At 35.1% G+C, this 25,541-nt stretch overlaps 2 protein-coding genes across 11 annotated transcripts in view; one reads left to right on the top strand and one right to left on the bottom strand.

The window, feature by feature from the left end:
* The window catches only part of LOC117336508 (troponin T, skeletal muscle-like), a 36,200-nt gene extending 18,864 nt beyond the window's left edge, over positions 1-17,336 (bottom strand). For 2 of the 10 annotated variants that reach the window (XR_004534637.1, XM_033897103.1), the window contains exon 1: positions 16,973-17,182. The gene's annotated coding sequence lies outside the window, so the exon portion shown is untranslated. Of the gene's footprint in view, positions 1-3,188; positions 3,362-16,972; positions 17,186-17,300 lie in introns of those variants that run through there. The other 8 variants (XM_033897105.1, XM_033897108.1, XM_033897106.1 and 5 more) reach the window with 7 other exon arrangements.
* A 4,591-nt stretch (positions 17,337-21,927) lies between these two features.
* The window catches only part of LOC117336224, a 34,642-nt gene continuing 31,028 nt past the window's right edge, over positions 21,928-25,541 (top strand). The window contains exons 1-3 of the mRNA XM_033896683.1: positions 21,928-21,994; positions 24,168-24,380; positions 24,795-25,191. Coding sequence (XP_033752574.1) covers positions 24,212-24,380; positions 24,795-25,191 — 566 coding nt within the window. The 5' untranslated portion in view covers positions 21,928-21,994; positions 24,168-24,211. The remainder of the gene's footprint in view (positions 21,995-24,167; positions 24,381-24,794; positions 25,192-25,541) is intronic.

Raw genomic sequence — 25,541 nt, 5'->3', positions numbered from 1 at the left:
TCCTGTTTGAGAAAATGTAGGAAAATATCATTTAATATTAATTTACATTGTGTATTGATTAATTTCTTTTCAGTAATAATGACCATAACTTTAGTATACCCATAAAGTTATAGTAAGTATTACCTCATGAAAATTGGTTTTACTATAAAAACCTTAAATCAACACTGTATTCTAAGCAATCTTGATCAACAGGGGCAGTAACTCTGCCATCCTCACACAGTGATGGAAGATTTTAACTTGATTTAAGGCAGTGTCAGAAAATATTTTGGAGTAAATGATACATGTACCATGTACATTTATGTGCACAACTGAAAAAGAAAGTTTTTGTGTGTGTATGCTGTAGTTTGTTCTTATGATCATGTTCTATTGAGATTTTTTTGCAAAAGATTTCTGTTTTGTTTGTTTTTGTTTGTTTTTTTCATTATAGCTTTTTATCTAGGACAAAATTTCTAATTAAAGTAAATAAACAAGCACTAAGCTACAATTTGTGACCTTGTTATCTTACTATAACTTAATTGGTGCTAGATTTTTGTCAACATCAAAGAAGTGTTTTGCAAGAATATAAAGATGAGAGAAAAGTGATGAAACATGATCCCAATAAAGGTGATTTGAGGCTGTACACAGAAAATGTTGACCAAGTTGATGAAGCTGATAATTAAATAAGAATGCTGAACATGCTGTTCATGACTAAGAGTCTGGCAATTGATATTTGTCTGTTATTCTGGGGATCCACTTGCATAATATGACATAATTTCTGATGACCGAGAAAAATAATGACTTTGTGTACATATACTTGAGTGATATACTTGAACAAGATGTCTTGGAGCGATATCAGTTATTTACAAATACAATACACACTTAGTACTAATGGAATCATTGTGAAGCAATACACGTATTACAGGAAGGAGGAGGGAACCAGTTCAGGAGGCATCGACATGGACAATGAGGAGGAAGAGGATAAACCAAGTAGGGAGAGTGATTTACTACTAACACTACTACACAATCTGATATGATTTAAAATATATTTTTCAAAAAATGTCCAAAAAGATATCTCATATGAAGATACCCTTCCTCCTTAGTTTGGTTCACTGTACAAGAGGAAAGCTTGTCTCTTGGACCCCCACTGCCTAACATTGTATAATACCTTTGAGATAGACCAGAACTTGATCAGCATTTCTTCTGTGTATACTGGTCCAACACAATGTTGCTGATCCATGCATTACTTATTGGAGCAAATTCATCTCATTATTGCCTATCATTATCAGGTTGAGATCTGAAGATTCCCCCACTCCCACCATCTCTTATTTATTGTTGGGTGGATGAGAGAACATTTCTTCCATTAGTAACATCTTCTACTGCTGTTTATGCAGCTCATCAACTGGTAGATGTATAAGCCTAGTTAGCTTTCAGTCTGAAGATAAGGTTTCTACAGAGGAATATAGACTACATTTCTCATATATTTTAATTCATGTTCATTTTTTCTATGAAGATTTATAATGCTTTTCTCAACTGTTCTAAAAATCAAGAGATAAAAAATTCTGGTTAAGAAATATTTATGCTAACAAGGAATGACTGTTGCTACCTATTACCAGTACTTCAGCTTTAATCATCACACCAAAACGTAAAAGCTTTGTCAGCCTCCCACAACTATTTATATACATCTGTTCAAGGCATCAGCCAAGCCACACAAAAGGTTAATCAAGAGAAACTACAATGCCATCCCACCATTAGGATAAATGTACATTATAAAACACCTTGTACCTAAACATAAGTGACATTATAATTATGTAATCAAGGCTGCACTTTTTATACTGAAGTTCTGCAAGCTAACAAGCCAACATTGGTGAGATAAGACATAAAATGTCCAGGCTGTGTGTTGGAATGGATAACACATGATATCCTATACACCCCAACACAACATTCACCAGATCCACACACATGTACAGCTATTTCCAGCCTGTCATGGCCGATCCAGCTGCAACTATCAACTCTTCGATATTTTTAGAATGTTGCATTTTACAACCTTTCCTCTGTCTATTGTAATACCTGAAACTCCTCAGAGACATGCAGAAATATGCTGATGACTGAGTTGCCTCCCCTTTATCTAGAGCTCACATCTGTCATCACATTTTCTGGCAGATTGTTTTGATGTGGTAACTTTACCTTTGTTTTGTGGTGTTAAAAACTATCAATTTCAAATAACAAAAGGTGTGAAATTATTAGGTATGTTTGTTGAAGGTCATACGAATGATATGTTTATTGGAGGTCATACAAATGCTAAGAATAGACCATGAAGTAGTAATAAATTACTACATGTTTAAAAGTTCCCAAAGAAATGTTTCCATTTGCTTCTTGTTTTATATTGCATTTTTCTTTTTTGTCTATCCATGTTCTTTCCATGGTTAGATTCACACAGATTAAGTTTCATCAGTCACCTTCTTATTTAGAACTGTTTGCATTTGCAAAGAACATGATTACAAGTGTGTATACCAAGAAAATCTGATGAAGAGTTTGTGTATTTATACAAAGAAAGTTAATATGTTCAAAATTGTTTCTCTCACTCTGCCATGGAAATAGAACACAACTCACTAAACATATAATTACAGTATGTTTTAAAAGGATATGTATAATTCATGGCTTATATGTATGCTGTTGTCATATTCAACTAAAAATCAAAAATAAACTAAAGATGGATTACTTCATAATGTTTATGGGTTCGTTCTGAAACATTTAAAAAATGTTCCGAAAATAACACCCCGAAAATGAAGACAAGCTTGCAGTCGGAGACTACAACACTATACGTGTTGTATTTTTGCTACAAGGCTTGCATGTCAAGTATGATGTACCAACACTCATCTGCTGCCGACCCTCCTCCCCACCGATTTACTCCACGATACATACAACACGTAGCCATCATGACATTTGTAATCACAATACATCTGTATACATCAGGTTTTTCATATTTTCAAGGTAAAGCACATTAATATAGATTGGTAGTGAGATATATAAAAAGTTAACACATCCTACCATTTATAAATAACACTGTGAGATAGGGTACATGTTACCTACATACATTAAAAGTCAGGTTGTAGAGAATATTAAGGAACCAAAGTTGAAGTTTTCAATGAGAAAAATCAGACAAATTTTCAAGAAAAAATCAGTAAAAAATTCCCTGAAACGATACTCACGTCTTGAGAGAAGTTAAATCCTGTAAAATGTCCGAGAGTAGAGAAGAAGGAGATATATCACAGCTACTGATGTAGGCAGGGAATGTATCTAGAGGCAGACTGAGGTATGTAGTATCTCCCCACACTGGCAGACCCGTGTGGCTATCCAGTTACTTACATACCATCACAGGGGGATACACTGGCTGGGAGGAGGTGTCACAGAGAGGGGCATCTGTCGCCCCTACCAGGGGGGCAGTGATGTTATGTGAGGATTACAACCTTCCTTGTAATATCATATGGTGGTCAGTGAGGGTCAGACCCTGCATTTTCTATAATGAAGGATAATGTTTGCTGTCCATCCCAATGTTTGGGTTCCCTGAACTGATTAGACCCTATCCCCTGAGAGGTTTATAATCCTGACCCAAGTGGCCATTCTCTTATCACCAAAACCTAACCCTCAAGTCCTTACCTTCTATGTTTTATTTCCCTTTAACCAATCTGGTATAACACAAACCACAGGGGCCAATTGCTTTATGAACTAAAACCCAAACCAGGGTTATAAAATGTAGTATTACAGGTACTAACTACACCCCAACCTAGGATAATAGTATCACTTCCTCAACCCCAACCCAGGGTCAAAGTATTACTACCTCACCCCACCCAGGGGTCAAAGTATTACTACCTAACCGCCCAGGGTCATAGTATTACTACCTTACCTCACCCGGGGTCAAAGTATCACTATCTAACCCGCCCCAGGGCCATAGTATTACTACCTCACCCCATCCTAGGGTCATAGTATTACTACCTTAACCCCACCTCATGGTCGTAGTATTACTATCTAACACCACCCCAGAGTCGTAGTATTACTACCTCACCCCATCCTAGGGTCATAGTATTACTACCTAAACCACAGCTCATGGTTAAAGTATTACTACCTCACCCCGCCCCGGGGTCAAAGTATTACTACATCACACCACCTCTGTGTCATAGTATCACTACCTTAACCCAACCTCATGGTCGTAGTATTACTATCTAACACCACCCCAGAGTCGTAGTACATGTATTACTACCAAACCCATCCCATAAAAGTTTTCTTTTAAAAGTCTTTTGAAAATAGATTGACTTAATGATATGGTTCAGTCAGTGTCTTCCCAAAATATAACCCCAAACACTTGATCTAAGTACATCTGATCACACCCTTAACCCTCTGAACTTATAAGAATGTGTTCCCATTGATGTTCCAGTGACTTACATACCAGATCTCTGGCTTAGGTTAATCAACTTTCTGTAGCAGATTTTGATAACAATCATGTGTAGGACCTGTTATAACCTCACTGAACTCCAAAGCACCTGTTCCTCAACAGCAGTATTATCATGTTAGGGCATTGAAGGATATAAATAGATCTACAGGCTATATTTTTACTGTTTATGATACCCTAAAGTGGGGTATATCGTTGTCAGGAAAATCTGATATTTTTGGTTATAATGGGGTAGTTTTATTTTTTATTTGTCAAAATTGGGCATTTTTACCATCCTTGTCAGTTGGTTATTTAAATTATCTACTCCAATCGATAATGTTGTCAAAGTTTCTGTCTTAATTTAGGTTATCCATATTCTGTATTCAGGTATCTATTATTTGCGAAATTAACCAAATAAAGGAATTCAACTTTGATTTGGTGAAATTTACTTCAAAACCCCCTGCATACACTTTTGTAGACTAGCCCCTTGTCTCTAAAATATTAAAATTATTAATAAAATTGAGCTTTGTTCCCAAGGGTATGTCTGATTCTAAGTTTCTAACTAGGGGCAGATAATCTAGTATTAGAATTTAGCTTGGCAATTCTTAACAAAAAAAAATTGGGGTCAAGTGGCCAGTCTAACACTTATGCACAGTGATGTTTTACTATCCTCCAAGTTTCTTCAGCATTGTACAGCATAATGATTGATTGTTTATAATGAAGACTCATGAGAAACAAGATATCTTATAATGATATCTTTGTTAAAAAGCACTGAGGTAGCAACTTTGTGGGAAAGTAAAAGTCCTGAGAGATCACCTTCATGAGAAAGCACCTGTCTTGGAAAACGCATTTGTGAGAAGGTACAGGTCTTGAGAACATAACTTTGCGAGACCCCTTTACATCTTCAGATCGAGAACACTTTAATTAGAAAGCACCAGTCTTGAGAAGACAACTTTGTGAGAGCCCTATGACAGTAATGGCAAATTAGTTAATAGACTTTTGTTGTTGTTTTTGTTGCTGTTGTTTATATTTTCCTTCAGGATACAGGTTTTTCAGCTTCAGGTGTTTGGCATGCTAATTTATAAGAGGCAATATAGATTTCAAGATATGGTATATGATACATTACAATCAATTTATCTATTTTCAAATTAGCATGTCTAACATTGATATCATGTACTTGAGCTTGGTTTATGAGACCAAGATGAAGAATTCTGGGAACCATAGATAAAAAAAATTCAAGAATGAATAAATTCAGAAAGGAAGATCTGGTAAAGTAAACAACTACACTCCACCTGATAAAGGCCACACTGGGTTCAAATAACAAACATTTTATAAATTCCTTCTCATTGGTTATACAGGTTTTGTTCTGCAGAATATATTATACGCTACAATATACTTTAAAATAGGGTTAATTAAATGGACTTAAAATTACTATTCTTTTTCTTGTATGGTTTTGTTTCATCTTTTTTGGGGGTACCTGCATCTAGACAAATGGCGCTCTAATAATTTATCCATTTCTAATGGTTCCTAATCAACATCAAAACTCACAAATACTTATACACAAGTAATATTTCATGCTGTATGATACTACATGTAACTTCTGTAGAGAGTACCACACAACTCCCCTTTCTGAGTATTCTATACAATCAGTTAAACTTTGGAAACAGAACAAATTACATGTATGTCTCATAGCTTGGGTGGTCAATGATATTTTTTTATAAAAAAAGATGTCATCACAATTTTTATCAGTTCACTACACATACACCAGTGAAGTCCTGGTACACATCATACTTTGGTAAGAGTATTTCAAGTATTTGTTCTGGTGTAAACTTAAATATAAATGACCTTCCTGTCAGGAGACATATTATCAGACAGCACATAAGATTGATTAAATATTTCGACCAAGTTCTCAGGCTATACACAGTTTTTTTCTACCCTAAAAATATGAACTGTTGATTGAATATCAAATTGGTTCCTACAGATATGGCACCTTGATTTCTCTCATATTTATACAACGGACCTGGATGTTATAACTCACCTCCCTGATGATGATATATCATGTATGATTATGTAATAGGAAGGAGTAATGAAAGATACCCTGCCCCATTGGGGCATGAACTAATGACCTCTTGCTTTCAAGGATATCCTACCAATAGCCTTCCGTAAATTCCCACTTGCCTAAGCTTTTATACTTCTGATGACTAATACAGTAATGTCTCTATAAAACACTACATATGATAGAATACCCCAATGTTTCATTCCTGATGTATAACACATGCTCTGTATTCTACCATTGTGTGATAATAATATTCACACCTAATAAGAACACCACTCGATATTGCATCCCCTTGAAATAATACACTGATGATTGGGGATGTCATAACAAACCTTTATCCTATTGTCTGCTATCCTGCTGTAAACCCATGCTTAGTAATAAGCCCATCCATATCTATTGCAGTTCAGCAGCAAATGATACCTCAGTATTCCATTATCCAATGGTGACTGAGTCTGAGTTCTTGTGATGGCCCCCTTGGCATATTGCAGGATAAATATATAGTCACACTTTAATAAAACACCTCACAATATTTCAGTACTCAATATTACACCTTGGAACCATTCCCCTTTATACAATGCCCTCAATAAAAGACATTGGAACCATGCCCCTTGTTATAATGCCCCTCAATATAACAGCATTTGATATCATGGATTCTCACCTACATTTTATGTCGCCAATGTTTTAGATTTTTACACAGAAATAATGTTTTACTTAATTCATATGACACTAATCTGGTTAGTTCAGGAACATTTCAACATAAAACTGATAGCGCATTTCAACCCCATAACATTTCAACCCCATAAACTTATTGAGCATTTCAACCTCACAAATTGTTAGAACATTTCAACCTCATAAACTTATTGAGCATTTCAACCTCATAAACTGATAGAGCATTTCATCCTCTTAAATTTTTAGAACATTTCAACCTCATAAATTGTTAGAACATTTCAACCTCACAATTTTTTAGAATATTTCAACCTCATTAACTGATGAATAAATATCACTGAAGTGTTATATCTTTCTCTCCTTCTACACTTGGCCGCTCCTCATACTCCAACCCCTGGGATATCTTGGATGTACTTGGCCCCTCATCGATACTCCAGTGGTTACAAGAGTAAATGATCTTAAGCCCCTGGAATATCAAGGATGCACTTGGCCCCACAGTGGGTGCTGAATGTAACCAAATGGAAAGACTGCTGCTCAAGACAATACCAAGATTTGAACCCAGAATCTCCAAACTCTAGACGGATGCTGCAACCTAGCCACCAGTGTTCAACCCATTCCAGCTAATTTACATCTAAATTAAAGCTTTAACAAGTTGGACCTAATCTTTAAAACAGGCAAACGGTCTTAAAAAAATAGAAAAAAAGTAGTGAGTTTATGCAAGCTAGACAAAATGAAGCATTGGCTCCGGTGTTCTGCTGATGGAAGAACCACTGTAGATAAAATGTGATCATTCATACATACTCCAGCTCTCCCCTATCTGTGTAATGTGTAACGTTACTGTAGCAGATGATAACCAACACAGTTTTAAATCTATACCCAGCATGTCAGTGGAATGTGGACCAGTTCCTCCACACCTAAAACTGTACAGCATATATATCTGTATAGTCCGAAAATGTTTTTACTATTACTTGCAATATTCTTTTGGTCTATGTCACAGTTAATACCTTAACAGAAACCAGAATCAAATTGTGAATCGATAAAATAGTCAGAACCCTAAAGCCAATCTGTACATTTTTTTCCTATGGACTTGATTAAGTCTAAGGACATGATGATAACTTGATGACCATGCTTGTTGCTTTGCTGGGTTTATCACCCTGTGTACAGCCAGGGTCATTTTGAGACGGGGTCTCCTTGTAGTAGTTAGTGACTACCTCACTGAACAACATATGGGAGGTCAATTGCATGCCATCCAGACCAATTAGGGTGAAGTGTCTTGCCCAATGACACAACCATGTCAGCAAAGACTTGGCCCTTTTTCTGCTTCCAAGAGGGAGTGTCGACCTGTATTCCCAACCCCTCCCTCTCCCTGATGTCTATGCAGGAGCATAACTGTTGTAAGGAATCTCATGTGTAACACACAAAGAAAACAAAAACCTTGTCTATAATTCAAGATGGTAATTAATATCAACCATTTTTTCATATTTCAAAAGTTCTTTTAAACTTGTATTATGTGTATAGGATTGTGAGAAAGCTATCAGCACTGTTCTAAAATTAACTGCAAGTTTCCAAAATTAGATACAGCAGTCAGATTTCTGCTACTACACATGTGTAAACCATGTTTCATGCCATCAGTATGCAGCCGATCCCATTCACCATAAAATTGTATCTAATGTTAGGTATGTAATATTGTCTGTAATGTGTCTTCAACTCTCAAAGAACTTTCTCTGAAAACTGGAATCTTTCAATAAAAAAATATCAATTATTTTTAGGGGTAGTAAGTGAGGATAGAGGTTGGTGAGATTGGGGCATAAAATAAGCAATTTTTTTTATAGAACTAAATTATCAGGTTCCAAGTACATTGGTAAAATTTAAGAAATTAAAATGTCTTGAACTTTATATTTTCGTTTCTGATGAAATAGGACCTCTGTATTTTAACCTGATAGAAAGAACATGTGCTTAGGGTGCTCCAAAGAAAATACGTTAATTATTATGGAAGCTGTAGTCAGTTTACACATTGGTCAGTCAGGTAAATCTGACCACCAGAAGCCTGTTTCCATGGTAACTAACACATCTGGTACCTCCTATATGGGGAGATCCTGTGGAGGAATATGTTACCATGACTTGTACAGCCCTGCACCTCCCCCTGAGAGACCCCCAGTAGAGGTATTGATATATTGGTTAATTAGTTATGTGTGTGAGGTACTAATACAAACATACAGTACATGTAGCAATATGAGTCTACATCATCTGGTTTTGTCCAACAAGCTTCATATCTACATTGTACTTGAGCTACAGAGTTCTGTAGAGATATAACATTAACAGGAGTTTATTGTATTGTACATTAATTATCTCAGAGAAGTATTATGAATATGGTGTGTGAAATATAGTACTCTCCACATGGTTTGGATTTGAACAGTATATCTGTACACTCTAGTCTCTTAGGCTAACTGAAGTGCATGTAATCTATAAGTAGTATGAGCCAAAATTCAAGAGTCTATTTGGTCAAGAATTTTTTTTTTACAAAGCTTGGCTTGAGTTTTATTCATCACATATTTTTTTCATATAGGCAAAATTTTTGACCACTGGAAAAAAATTTATTTTAATAAAATAATATTATCACAAATTTGAATAATAAAAAAAATACTTAGAACATGGATTAAATAGGTTTAGGATAAGTTTTCAGTATATTTTTTTTATATTCAAATGTAGTTCATATTTAATTTTTTTTTACCAAATGTCAAAAGATGTATTTTTCATAAAAAAAACTTTCAAAAAAGGCTCTGTTATGGGTATTATTCTTTCCTTGAAAAAATATATAAAAATATATAAAATTTCTTTCTTCTTATTGCCACTGATCAGTCATGTTATTCATATACAGCTATGTTGAGTGTCAAGGTCATGAGTTGTATGAAGGTCAGAAAAATAACTGTAGTGTGTGTATGAATCACCTTGAAACTTATGTTCCTAGACAAAGGTCAAAGGTCAGACAGATGATAAATCTACATGCAGGTCAGCACGTATTCCCCTCTCAAAGAATTGACAGAATGTTCCCAGTATATTTGTGTACTATGTTGGAAATAAAACTGGATATCTTGTGCCTGAAGAGAAATGTGTTGTTTCATTCCAGAATTAATAGAATGTTTGCAGCAACATTTCTTTCTGGTGGTGCCTTATCTCCACCGATGTATACACAACCTGAGGTAATCTACGAGACAAGGGGGAAACTTACATGTATACATACAAGTCAAGCATACACAATATTTCAAAACATACAATGGGTATCTAAGTCAATGCAAGTCTTGTCAGGAAGGCAGAGTCCTTATCAAAGTCACTGCAAGTCTTGTCAGGAACATGGAGTCCTTATGTTGCAACTGATATGCTTTCCAAAAATGTAGATTTTGAAGAATTTTGTTTATATATATATGTTTTAAATAACATGTAAATAGTTTCTGTACAAGATGTCTAAACTTTTATAGACTTTCCTTTCCTGATTAACTGTTTATTTGAAATATAAACTTTTCCCAAACATTTAAGTTTCCTGCCTGACACATGTGTGTGAGTAACACATGTTTACACAAGCATCTTATCTCTCCTACCAGGAGATGTCTGAGGTATGAGTGCTTCCCAGTAGCTCTACAGCTGTGTATTAAACAGATGGTCTAATGCTAAACCCTCCCCACTCCTGTCCCTGTCTGACCTTCCCATTACACTTCTATATAGTGAAGCTTCAGTCATTTCTTCAATACACCACAACATTTTCTTATACTGCCATCTTGTCTAACAATTTTCATTTTGATCAGAAGTATGCTGTAAATATACTTCTATACATGGAACACCTAAATCTTTATTTTAAAAAAGAAATTGCTATGTCAATGAAATTTGAAAAATGACCTTGGCCTGATCATAGAATTTATGAAACCTAGGTATGTGATGGAACTCTACTCTGGGGCACTATACCTCTTGATGCTCCCGAGAGGTGTTTTGGATGTGTTTGTTAATCTGCAAACATCTAAGCACACATTTGAGGGCATTAACTGGTATTATCTCTTTGTGTTCTCCTGGGTATTCTGGCCATAATATCAGACTTGTTCTAGATGTGTAATACATGTAGTTAAATTATAGTCTAAGGTACATTATGATATATCTGGAGATATTTTGATAGAGTCACTCTGCCCTCACCAGTCCAGCAACTGACTACGGTGACCAATCACCAATCAGAAAGAACACCAGAGCAAAAGTTTTGATCTGGTAAACCTATCTAAACTTGTTTCACCAAGAACTTGAAATGTCCTTGATTCAGAGTGGGACAAGAATAAATTTATGATTGCAATGTTTTGGATTCATCATTACAGATTGGAGTATTTTAACAGTATTAAGTATGGAGAATTAGAATCATTATGGGAATACATCAAAGAAATCTCAACTTCTAGGATAAGATTTTTGAGGTTCTGCATTCCCCTTTAGTCTCATTATGAACATTAGAAATCCCACTCTTTCCTAAACTGGACATTTCTTTGTCTACATCACAGATATGCAAGACTCTTAGTCTGACTACTAGGTAATTGAACCAAAACACATTAATTCCATGTTCTCCAGGTATACTGATTAAATTCATACTGATGTACCTTGAGATATGTTGACAGAGTCACTCTGCCCTCACCAGTCCAGCAGCGGACAACTGACTGACCACCTACGTGACTGAGAAAAGCAGGTGACTCTTTTGAAATATCCATTACATTCTGCAAAGACTAGAGTTTCATTGCATGGTGTATGTTGTTGGTATGATAACCACAAGTCAGGGTACATCTTAAGAACACAATTATTATATGGTATCCATACAAAATTACGCCTATTGATAATGATTAAGGTTGTGGAGGGCAACTATTAAGCAGTTAACTGGATGTAAGGACATGTCATACTCAACATCTATGATAGAACGGCAATTTTTTTTTTTAAATGTGGAATGATAAGGTCCAAAGACAAAGAAGAAGAGGCTTAACTCCAAAATATTTTTTTTTGCAGAATTATAACAGGATATCGGGAAAAATGTTTTTGCTCTGCATATAGTTTAAATGTGGATTACTCCAAAAAATGTCAAAAAAATAAAGAATAATTGCACCAACAGTGAATTCTTTCAAAAACAGATTACACATGAATTAAGCAGATTGGAACTGTTGTCACACAGTTTCACTATGGTAAGTATTGCTATTATTGTATAACTGATCCTGTACTGGTAAGCCTACTGGGTATTGCTAAAGCAATATATGTCCCTTATCCCCCCCCCCCCCCCAAAAAAACAACGAAAGAAAACAAAAAAACAACAGTATCAGTGACCTTGACCTTAATCCCTCAAATTTGTCAGAGATATTATGGACCTTTATCAAAAATCCACCTAGGAGCACTGAAAACTTTGGGTGTTATGAACGTACATAAGTACAACTACAAGACGAATGGAGTGATTACCTCTTATCCCTCCTCCCCTTCCCCAACCCTCACTCCTGGTAAACACCCCTGGTTTCACCAGTAAAGGACTAATAAACTTAACATGTAATACAAAAGATCTTGGGCATCTGGATATATTCTTGTCTAGATTGGTTGTAGGGTATAGTCTAAGATACCAAACCAGTGCCATCAACCTAAACAAGTGTAGTACCAGTACCACAGGGTCCTAAGATGTTAGTGGCATCGTATTCCATCGCTGGTCCTATCCTTTAATGAATACCTGGGCTCGGAAGTCATCAATACCAGTATGTGCTACAGGCAGGAATCTGTTCTGCCTCTTCCCCTCTGATTTGTGTAAATAGATGTTAATGAACAGCATATGTAAATGGCTTTTGTGATCAGATAACATAAGAAGATGATGTATAATTTACATGGCTGGTGGTTATTCCTAACCTTGACATCTAGATCCTGGTCCTGAGCAATGCATTAATGATGGTCATTCTAAAGCTTTTAGACTTTCATTTAACTTAAGCCCTTGGTAAAATCTTTATCTTTGAAAAATGGAGCCTGCTTTGTAGTATAAGATATTAGAGCCTTGTTATACTTTTTGGGATGAGGGCATTTTTGTCTCATTAGTAATTACATATAAAAATTAGCCAAGATTGAGAAGGAATTTACCCAAAAGTCAAATTCAATTTAGTTATTTGTCTTGATTTTATACAAATGCGAAATGGTGCCCATGCAATATCAGCACACAAAAGCCTTCGGAAAAAGTTCTGCAATTCGGACTATCATATGATATTCGTAATTCTTTTAGACTTTAATATACTAGATTACTAGTGTGTTATCTATTATATAATATTTTGCATATTTGTTGCTTTCATACAAATGCAATAACGCGATAATTTTAAACAACATAAAATCATAAAATATCAAACAAATAAGACTGAATCTGAATGTCTATTATCATTACTGTGTAGATAAATGTCTTCGAGGGGAATTATCCTTCGCCATTCCTCTAGGTCTATACCTAATCTAAACAGTGTGTATGTGTAATGCACACGCAAAGAAAAACCTACGTCAAGCACACCCTCCCACACATTTCTGACTATGGCACTGGCAGACAAAATATCTGCTCTATCTCATTAAAAGTCCCAATCCTGCCAATAAAAACACCAATCCTGCTTCACTCCTATTTTTGTCTCTTAATAAGGACAGAAATATCAAACACACACCTCTGTACAAGTCAGTAGATGTTTCACACCTCAATGACCATTATATGTAAACAACATCAAATTCTGCTGATCTTGCAAAGTTACCTGCCAAACTTGACAACCTGTATCACACCAAAGGGATCTTTCTCTCTCTTTCTTTTTAGAACAAAATCAGGAATTTATTCTTAAAAAGCTAACAATGATCCTCTTTAAATGGTGACTTTGGCATCATGAAAAAAACAACTTGTTCAAGACATTCTCAAATTTGGTGAATATAAGAAGCTTACTAAAAATCCATCCAAATTTAAGTTAAGTCATTAGATGAATGACAGTTTTGTTAATAAATAGTATTTGGTGGCCTTGCCCTTTACAACATGAAGTGCTACGGAATAAAGTTGCTAAAAGGTTAAAGATGATCAGTGGGAATACTAAATCCTATCTAAACCTTATCATAAAGAAATAATGCATGAAATACTGATGGAGAAAATTGGATCTAATCACCTCAGACAATTGATAAAAACATCTTTCAATTAGCCATAAAGATACTTGAGATTTCAGCTTTAATGCTGACACATGACGGTCATGGAAAAACTTTGTTCAACAAAATTGGAAGTTGAGATCTTGTCTTCCACTCTATAGTCGAGGTAATATAATCTGACACTCAGTAATTCAGATTAAATAATTTGACACTCAGAAATCAAGATAAAACAAACTTATTCTAAGTAGTCCAGATAAATAATCTGACACTCAGAAGTCAAGATAAAATATTATGATACTCAGTAGTCCAGATAAAATAATCTGACACTCAGTAGTCCAGATAAATAATCTGACACTGAGTAGTCCAGATAAAATAATCTGACACTGAGTAGTCCAGATAAATAATCTGACACTCAGTAGTCCAGATAAAATAATCTGACACTCAGTAGTCCAGATAAAATAATCTGACACTCAGAAGTCCAGATAAAATAATCTTACACTCAGTAGTCGAGGTAAAATAATCTGACACTGAGTAGTCCAGATAAATAAGCTGTCATTCAGTAGTCCAGATAAAATAATCTGACACTCAGAAGTCCAGATAAAATAATCTGACACTCAGAAGTCCAGATAAAATAATCTTACACCCAGTAGTCCAGATAAAATAATCTGACACTCAGTAGACTAGATAAAATAATCTGACACTCAGAAGTCCAGATAAAATAATCTTACACTCAGTAGTCGAGGTAAAATAATCTGACACTCAGTAATTCAGATTAAATAATTTGACACTCAGAAATCAAGATAAAACAGACTTATTCTAAGTAGTCCAGATAAATAATCTGGCACTCAGTAGTCCAGATAAAATATTATGACACTCAGTAGTCCAGATAAATAATCTGGCACTCAGTAGTCCAGATAAAATATTATGACACTCAGTAGTCCAGATAAAATAATCTGACACTCAGTAGTCCAGATAAAATAATCTGACACTCAGTAGTCCAGATAAAATAATCTGACACTCAGTAGTCAAGATAAATAATCTGACACTCAGTAGTCCAGATAAAATAATCTGACACTCAGTAGTCCAGATAAAATAATCTGACAATGAGTAGTCCAGATAAAATAATCTGACACTCAGAAGTCAAGATAAAATAATCTGACACTCAGTTTAGTCCAGATGAAATAATCTGACACTCAGAAGTCAAGATAGGATAACCTGACACTCAGTAGTCCAGATAGAATATTCTGAAACTTAGTAATAATCTGAAACTCAGTAATCCAGATAAAATAATCTGACATTCAGTCGTCCAGATAAAATAATCTGTCATTCAGTAGTCTAGATAAAATAATATGTCATTCAGTCGTCCAGATAAAATAATCTGACACTCAGTAGTCCAGAAAAAAATATTCTGATACTCAGTAGTCCAGATAAAATATTATGATACTCAGTAGTCCAGATAAATAACCTGACACTCAGTAGTCCAGATAAATAATCTGACACGCAGAAGTCAAGATAAAATAACCTGACACTCAGTAGTCCAGATTAAATAATCTGACACTCAGAAGTCAAGATAGGATAATCTGACACTCAGTAGTCCAGATAAAATAATCTGACACTCAGAAGTCAAGATAAAATAACCTGACACTCAGTAGTCCAGATAAATAACCTGACACTCAGTAGTCCAGAAAAAAATATTCTGATACTCAGTAGTCCAGATGAAATATTCTGACACTCAGTAGTCCAGATGAAATATTCTGACACTCAGTAGTCCAGATGAAATATTCTGACACTCAGTAGATCAGATAAAATATTCTGACACTCAGAAATACAGGCAAAATATTCTAAATTCATTTGTAAAAAAAAATATATATATATAATCTACATAATCTCCAAGTAAGAATTCGGCTCAGGACAATTACCTGAACTCTGAATCAAAGAAGTGAAATCTGGATTGTTCCATCATAAATATATATATGTACACAAAGTCATAAGATAAGGTGTGGATATTTTAGAAATGGCGAGAAAAGGGCGGGGATGAGGTTGGAAGATGAAAAAGCAAAAGGAGAATTGGTATAACAGAACTTCCAGGCTAAAAGGAGTCTGGAAATATCACAAGAACCTGTCAAGAAGGTGTCATGTTGATAAACATTTTGTTTAACATAAGCGTAATTAGACAACACAAACTGTCAATAAACATATTTCATACACAATCCACTCTGTCCTGTAATTTGTCGGAAATGAACTCTTCAAAACAATATTCCAAAAAGATAGTAAATTAAAAATCACTATATTCAGAAAAGGTTCAATATTTAAAAAAGTTTCAATCTTGACCACCAAAATGACCACATACAGTGACCAATGAATATGAATTGATCGTTTTTGATGAGATTTCTCTTGATACCAACAAATTTTACTAAATGATATAAGTTATGTTCAGAACAGAACTTGGTATGTTGCTAACATCCGTGATTCAAACTATTTTTCAAACCATGCAGCTATTTCTATACAACTATAGAGTGAGTGTCCATATGACTATAACCAAGTACAGAAAAGATGAATGGGTTGTAAGAGTATAAGAGATTGGGTGGGGCAGGGCAGGGCGGGATAGGGTGGGTTCCAGTGCAGACAGAGACCATGTCTGGCGGAGAAGTTTAATATAAAGGAAAGGCAACATCACATTCAATAAAAATAGAAAGCATAACATCTCCTACCTAGTAATGTCGAAAACAAAAATGGCCGCCAGAGAGAGTTTAGCCTGCAGCTGGAATGTAGACTGAAGAAGCAATCAGTGGTACAGTCTCATCTTTTACATTAGCAGCCTCAGACCAACTCTTCTGAGTCAACCTCTAAAAGTGGGGGCCACAGGTTAAATAAAAGTCCAGAGTGGCAGAACTTGTCAGAAATGTTCTCAACTCAAAAAAACAACTACTTCGTATCCTGATGAAATATATTTTAACCAGGACATAGGTGGATAGGATGTTAAAAATAATGTAAACACCTAATTATCAAAGTGGTAATTTACAACAAGATGTTTCCTACCTGATCCTCCCCAAGTGAGAATGGTTGGTTCTGCAGATCCAGAAGAAATGAACGGTCTGTACCTGTTCTCCACATATAGGTGGCAGTGTGATGAAACTGGCAGTTCCTTATAAAGCAAACAAGTAATCGGAGAGCAGCACCTCATCTCAGACCCAAAGTTATTTATAGACCATCACTGAGGGGATTCTCCAACTGCAGAATGGTAGAGGCCCACAGTACAAGCTGGGATAGCACCTCATAACAGATTATGAGGGAGTGATCATAACACCTCCAGTGTTCTGAAACAGACACTAAGGACTAGTATACAGGACAGTTAATTAATAAAATATGTTAATTTATCATCTGATCATTGAGGATTGAAATTTATATGAATAAAAGTCAGAAATGAGACTTAAACAGTTAATTTCACCATCTCAGGGACTTGTGTATTATATATACTGGATCGGTTTTATATGGACCATGTATTGAGAGATTAATGCCAAGTTCCTGTACATAAATCAATAAAGGAGCATCAAACGTGTCATCAAACATCAAACATGTCACGAAACGTCAAATGTGTCACCAAACATCAAACGTGTCACCAAACATCAAACATCAAATGTGTCACCAAACATCAAATGTGTCACGAAATGTCAAATGTGTCACCAAACATCAAACATTTCACCAAACATCAAATGTGTCACCAAACATCAAACGTTTCACCAAACATCAAATGTGTCACCAAACATCAAACGTGTCACCAAACATCAAACATGTCACCAAACATCAAATGTGTCACCAAACATCAAACATGTCGCCACACATCAACGTGTCACCAAACATCAATGTGTCACCAAACATCAATGTGTCACCAAACATCAAACGTGTCACCAAACATCAAACGTGTCACCAAACATCAAACATGTCACCAAAAATCAAAGGTGTCACTTTTCTGCCCTTAGCCGACAGAAGATGACGGTAAATAGAAGTATGACTGTCTGGTTCTTTAGACAAGCCTTTATTTTGCTATTAATGACCTTAAAAACCTGTAACATAGGTTAAATACCAACATCTTACATACATAACTACATGACGTCATTTACATATAATATTACATGAAGTTATTTACAATATGTTTCACCGTATATTAAATAACGCATTATTCTACATTACAATGAAATATTAATTTATTTGTAAGATAGCTTACACATGTAAACAGACAAGTGCATAGAAATTACAATCACACAACAGTAAAACAGTTTATATAAAGGTTTACTACTTACAAACTGTATAGGGAGTTTAACAGAAATTACAGTAATAATATATGATGCGGCGATAGAGTTATTTTATACAATACTTTGGTTCACTAAGGAATAACGATTATAATCAACAATGCTAAACTTACTGAATGGTGTGTCGAGGGTTGACCACATTTCACTTCACAAATTCACATATTTCTAACCTAAAACAATAATAAACCTTAATAAGTATTGTAACACATGTATGGTAATGTTTACAAACAACACTTCTATCTATTTATAGAAAGTAACACATGTTTGTGTTTACATTCAACTTATGAATAAACAATATCAATGGCATTATACTGGAAACAAAACATCAAATTTGAGGACAGTATAGATGATAAAATTATGGACTTACTTAAATATCTCTGGAAGATTTCCTCGTGTCTGTCCGGGAGGCCGAGCTTTCAAAACAGACACAAACAAACTCGATGACGTCATCAATAAACAAACTAAGGGCGATAACTCGCTGCGGTGCTCCAACTGGCGCACAAATGATAAAACACCGGAAGTATCCGGTACAGTCACCAAACATCAAACATGTCACCAAACATCAAACATGTTACCAAACATTTCACCAAACATCAAATGTGTCCTAAAACATCAAACGTGTCACCAAACATCAATGTGTCAACAAACTTCAAACGTGTCACCAAACATCAAATATTTCACCAAACATCAAATGTGTCCTAAAACATCAAACGTGTCACCAAACATCAAACGTGTCACCAAACATCAAACGTGTCACCAAACATCAAACATTTCACCACACATCAAATGTGTCACCACACATCAAATGTGTCACCAAACATCAAACGTGTCACCAAACATCAAACGTGTCACCGAACATCAAACATGTCACCAAACATCAAACTAAAATACAGCACAGATTTTTGCCTAAATTTTTCAGCTCACTGGTGTTGGAATGAAAAGATTTTGAACTACCAATATGGCTTATAATTATTTTTAACTTGATGATAAAGAATTTTGTAGTATTTTGAATGTATGAAATAGCAATTTACTAATCTCATAGGCAAAACACGTTTATATATTTTACTTCTAAAATATGGCATGTTATTGAATTTTCATGTTTTCATGTATGACCGATGGTACATGATGGACATTTGGGGCCGCGGTGGCCGAGTGGTTAAGGTGTCCCGACATTTATCACTAGCCCTCCACCACTGGGTTGCGAGTTCGAAACCCACGTGGGGCAGTTGCCAGGTACTGACCGTAGGCCGGTGGTTTTTCTCCGGGTACTCCGGCTTTCCTCCACCTCCAAAACCTGGCACGTCCTTAAATGACCCTGGCTGTTAATAGGACGTCAAAAACAAACCAAACATGACATACAAAAATAATATTGAGCATCAACTTGACCAAATGCGCTGAGTTGGTGTTATTTTTGTCAATATTGGACCAGAATGATATAACTATTTCTGCAAGCTCTAATTTAAAATACGGCAAGAAAATGCTCAAAAACTTTTTATATTCATGTATGTGCATCGCTTACCTAAACAACCAATTTTGGTAAGATCAATTTAAATATGTGTCGAAGATCTATAGAGTGATAAAACCAAGCAATATTATCTAACATTGATTTCCATTAATCATAAATACAAAAAGTGTATTCCACAATCAGATAAAAAACAAAATGTATACAGTATATCATTGTTGTTCAGAATGATGACCTTTTAATGGTTTGGTCAAATTTACATGAACAGGGGTATTGATCAACCCGACTTCTTTCATATTTTTCAGATATCTTAGGAAAGATGTCATTTCTGCTAAGACGATATAATCGAATAAGCACATAAAATGGTTTCCTGAGCTTTTCAGCACTAGTCTTTCATATTATTCAAATAGAATGCAAAAACTGGGAAATAATTCAATGGACTTTGAAATAGTTCCAAATCAGCAACATGCAAAGTTAATAAACTTCATTGCATTAAAGCAAAACCTTTTATTCAAGAAATGCCATATTTCAATACAATAATTCTAAGCTAGCATGGATATCATTTATCATTATATTTTTCTTCTGTCAATTAAAAATGCAACGAAAGCCAATATGTTCATGATTTGAATGCTGTTTAGCAATATTCATTGTGTCATATTGCCTTGATTCACAGTTTCTATTAATTTTTTGCCTAATCTAAATTATACATGGACTGGTCTTACAATAAAATACATTATAATTCTTATCAAAAAATTCAATGTCACACTTCAAAGTTCATTAAGCATATTATGCTTATTTTCACTTAAGCAAAATTAAAAAAAAAAATCTAAAGTTCCATATTGGTAGTCTTTTTTTTTTTATGTTACCAACAAAAAATTACTATGTCCCAGTCAAACCCACAGCTGACTGGACTAAAATTAAATACAGGTATTATTTTGGAATAACATTACAAGCATGTCGTACCATTTAATCATAATGTACAGTTATAAGCACAATCATGATTATATTATGAAGAATGACATGATGAAAATACATAATTTGTGACACATCACTTCATTACATTTTATTTGGAATATGAGCAACTTTTTTTCATTCATTCATAGCAATATTGTATATTATTAGGCAAGCCACTGGGTTTTTACCTATTTGATATTTGTATTTATTTCATAAAATACAAATATCGCTAAACCTAATTGATGATATATTAATTCAATTTATATACTGCATGTAATAGAAAATAGAGATATTTGAATAGATATCCTAATTAAATGGTAAAACATTGTCATACAATTCATCATTACGTATTGTTTGTTTTTATTGATTTTGAATCCTTTAATATATTGTCTCTGATTGGTATTTTTGGCAAAATATATATTTAACCAAGGCAATCTTGCTAAAATTGGCAAAAAGCATTTGGGAAGAGCAGTCTTAATAATTTGGTTATGAAGAAACTTGTGCAAGTATGACAAGGGGAACAACTCTGCGTGTATGTCAGTGGGCTACAAATAAAGCAATTTATAAGTAATTACGTTAATTAATTAGCAATGCAAGAAGATATCAAACAACTTCTTGGAAGATTAACGGGAATAGTGCGGTAAGAAATCAGTTATATATTGCTTTTCTGGTAGTGGTTCCTCTCTAGGCGTCTGCTCCACAAATGTAAACAAATTCACCAGGCATGACATTATGGCGGGAAACTGTGTGAGACAGTCTGCTACCTTAATATGCGAATTAAAGATAACTTCATATGGTAAAATAATGTAAATATCGTACTGAAGAATTACATTATCTCTTTTGGTGACGTATTGAGTTTCTTACAATATATTTGATACCAGATCTAGAACTATATTTTGTCCGTTACTTCCGGTCGAAAGCGTGAGGAGGTCGCGGTAAAATTCAAGAAAGATGCTTTGCATGAGTGAGGTCGATCGACTACTGAATTCTGAAGATGACGTTTATTGGTAGAGTATTTTATTTACATTTCTGGTGCAATTATATGTGATCAATTGAGCAGCTTTCACGCTCTTATTCCATGTTTAAACTTTGTTTAAATCCTACTGCACACACGTATGAAAGTTTAGTTAGTTTGGGCTTGTTTTCATCGTCACGCATGATTTGTAAATGGGGTACGTATGCAGGCCAGTGTTTACCTCGTATAATAGCCGTATCCCTTTAGACCCTTTGTCATTCATCGAATCTTGGTGAGTGTGGTACGGGCTGTCTTTTTGTATAAATTTTGTTTACAACTAGACCTAAAATGCATTCAGTAGAACACAGGAACAGACATCACGCGTACGTTGAACTTGAATGAAACTTGAAAACAAAATTGATAAATTGCGTCAGTTCTATTGGTATAGGTTATAAAGAAAACCACCAACTTGTGTACAAGTCAAACACGCCTATTTTCACCACTTGGGGTATGGATTTCTTACTAAAAATAAACCACATCACTTCAACTTGTAAACAAGCATTAAGCACATACACTGTAATTATGCTTCTCGTCTGCATGTACAGCTAGTCTGATTATAGCTATATAAGCAAACTCCAAACTTCACTAAAATTTCATCATGTTTTCTGAAAATAACAAAAAAATCTCCATATGATGATATGTAAGCACCCTGTTACATTACAGACGTGTAAAGAGTGATGCATTGCAAAACATATATATATAGGCAATACTAATATCACATTTTGCAAAATTACTCTTTTTGAAAAATGAGAGGAAAATAAAAATGATGTATGGTATGTCAGATAGATTTCATACTGACATTCCAATTTGGATATAAACTAATTTGTAAATCAATAGTTGATCCTCAACGATGTGAATACAGCTTTTCTCAAGCATTTAAGCATGGCCAAACCAAAATTAAATAACCTTACAAGTGCCAGATCTTGTTGTTGGACAGTACAGTGGCGTTTTTTTTCTTGACACAGGTTTCCTTCGTCTTAGACCCAGAGAAAAACCATAAAGAACTCCCAAACTAAATGTCTGTGCATCTTTGAGATGCATTGTAATTACAAAATCTGCCATACAATAAAGAAATAACAGTTGATTTTAATTGTCACTAGTATTTTATTTTGTGTGCATTTTATAACTTTAAGCAACATTGTTATACCTGATGACCAACTTGCAATTGAATGCTTGAACTGCAGCTTTACCATGATTTTGACAATTGTAACATGTCATGGGACTCCTGGATTTCACATCTTAATTAGAGTCCCTGGGACCTGAATAGCATAACAAAATTACAGAGAAAACCCTGCAGTGGATCCCCGGATATGGCAGTAAAATTTTGCTGTTAAGGAATTCGAAGCTGTAGCTTTGTTAACGTCCTCTTAAGATTATCAAGATAATTGATATGTTCAATTATCGAAAACAAAACTTTATGTCTGGCCTTCATCATCAATGTCATTCACAGGTGCTTGTCAAGCCCTGGATAATTCTAATTAGGTGCACATTTGAAAATAGCTATTGATACAATGCTTCTTTCAGTTCTTATATCACATTACTTAATGCACAGGGGCTAGCGACAGTGCATGTAATGCAAAGGGAAAGTGATAATATATTTGAGAGTTTTATGGCGCTCAAATATTCAAACCACAGTTATTGAAAAATTGGTTTGAAATCAGTCAAACTAGTCTACTGATGTGTAGGAAATTGTCATTTTGATGAACGTTTTAACGATATCATGATCCCTAATCAGAATCAAGTGAAAACTAAATAAATTATCTTTCCAAGTGCTCTTTTCTGTAAGTATGCATTTACCATATTCTACATGTACGCCTGTATTTTCGTTATTCCGAAGGTTTCTGGTGTTAATATTGCCGTTAAGACTGAAAGTGATACTGCCGTATTATAATTGAAAGCTGGAAATTCACTGCACAACCACAAGTATCTCACATTCAGTCCAACAAAGGTGTTTATTAACTTGCTTCGCATCACATGCACATGGCAATAAGGAACACCATTTTACTATATTTACTACAGATATATAAAATTATTGTTTCTAGTATTTGTATCCGATCCTGAGACATTTATATGTCATTATTCACATAGGAGATTTGGTCAAGAGGGATGACAAGTATTTAGATTTCTGAAAATGATCTAAAATGGCATTTCTGTTTCATTTTCAGATTGATGTTATAGCCTTTTATGCTACCTGGTGACCCATCTCACCATGACTTACTTCCAGCCTTATGTGACCCAACTGGGAGCCCAAGGAGCTGGGAGGTCAGCGGGGCCTGGGTTTCCACCATTGACTAGTCAGGGGTACATTGCAAATCCTGGTGACCAACAGTACATGCAGATGCAGTCGACACCATTTTACCCACAACAGAATCTACGAGGTACATAAATTTGACCAAAACCTTTCGTTGAAGGTTGTTACAGAGCTGTTCATGTTGCTATTGATAATTTGGCCTAACTAAAAGCTATTTTGATCAAATTATCAATTTTAATAAAACTGAAAATGTTCATGAATGTTTGAAATTTGTTTAAATTGTGTTAATTAACATTAAAGCATATCAAATTTAAATCTATTTGTCAGAATAATTGTAAGAAATACCGGGTACAGTAAACAACATGGGTTTCCTAGATCAAAGAGTGTGATGCAGAGGGAACTTTGCATAATCATTATTGAGAATTTCTTTGTAGTACATTACCTATTATTATACCTGGTTTGAATGGCAGATGTACCTTTGAGAGCTTTAGTTTTGATACTGGGTTTATACAATGCATTCATAGTGTTATGATTGTTTTAGGTACATATGAATCACCTCAGCAGCCACCAAGGATTGAGCTAAATCCTAATGCAGTGGCCTACCAGTCCTACACAAGTCCATCTCCTCCGGGACCAAGCAGCCAGCAGTATCCTAGGGGAGGAAACCAGTATCAGAGAGGGGACCAGATATTTCAAGGTGGTGACCTGAGATACCAAGGAGGGGACCAACGGTTTCAAGGAACGTACCAAATGGAGGCTGGTCAGATGTACCAGGACAGATCCAAACAGTACCAGGTCACACCGCTGTTCCGTCCTTACCAGAATGGTCCAGAGATCCTAAGGGTCGCAGCACAAAAGCCATGCCCGCAACGCCCCATGACACCACACACTTTGAAATCTCCTTTACAGACATTTAGTGTGCCAGCTCCATCTCTTGGGTAAGACTGAGTTTGCGTGCAGCTTTTTTTTTTTTTTTTTTTTTAGCATTGTGCATCATAGAAATTAAAAAGGACCATTTATTTTCAGGAATTTCATTTTGATATGCCTGCTCACAGGGCTTTTTGGGGCTGTTAATGGGCCCCATTCCCAATTGAAATTATTTCATATTTAATCCAAATTCCCAAAATTTTCAGTTTACTCCTGAAAAATCTTTCCCAATTTACCAATTTTCTTCCAAAAATGAGACAAAAAGGTCCATTCCCAAATCAGTGAGAAAAGCGCTTGGCTCAAGGAAAGATAAAAAAAAGAAAACAAAATCTTTTCACAAGAACATGTACTGTAGTTTGCT

This window comes from Pecten maximus, chromosome 10 (assembly GCF_902652985.1).
Source record: "Pecten maximus chromosome 10, xPecMax1.1, whole genome shotgun sequence".
NCBI lineage: Eukaryota > Metazoa > Mollusca > Bivalvia > Pectinida > Pectinidae > Pecten > Pecten maximus.
The sequence above is the reverse complement of the archived record's forward strand: the minus strand, read 5'-3'. Positions and strand labels throughout refer to the sequence as shown.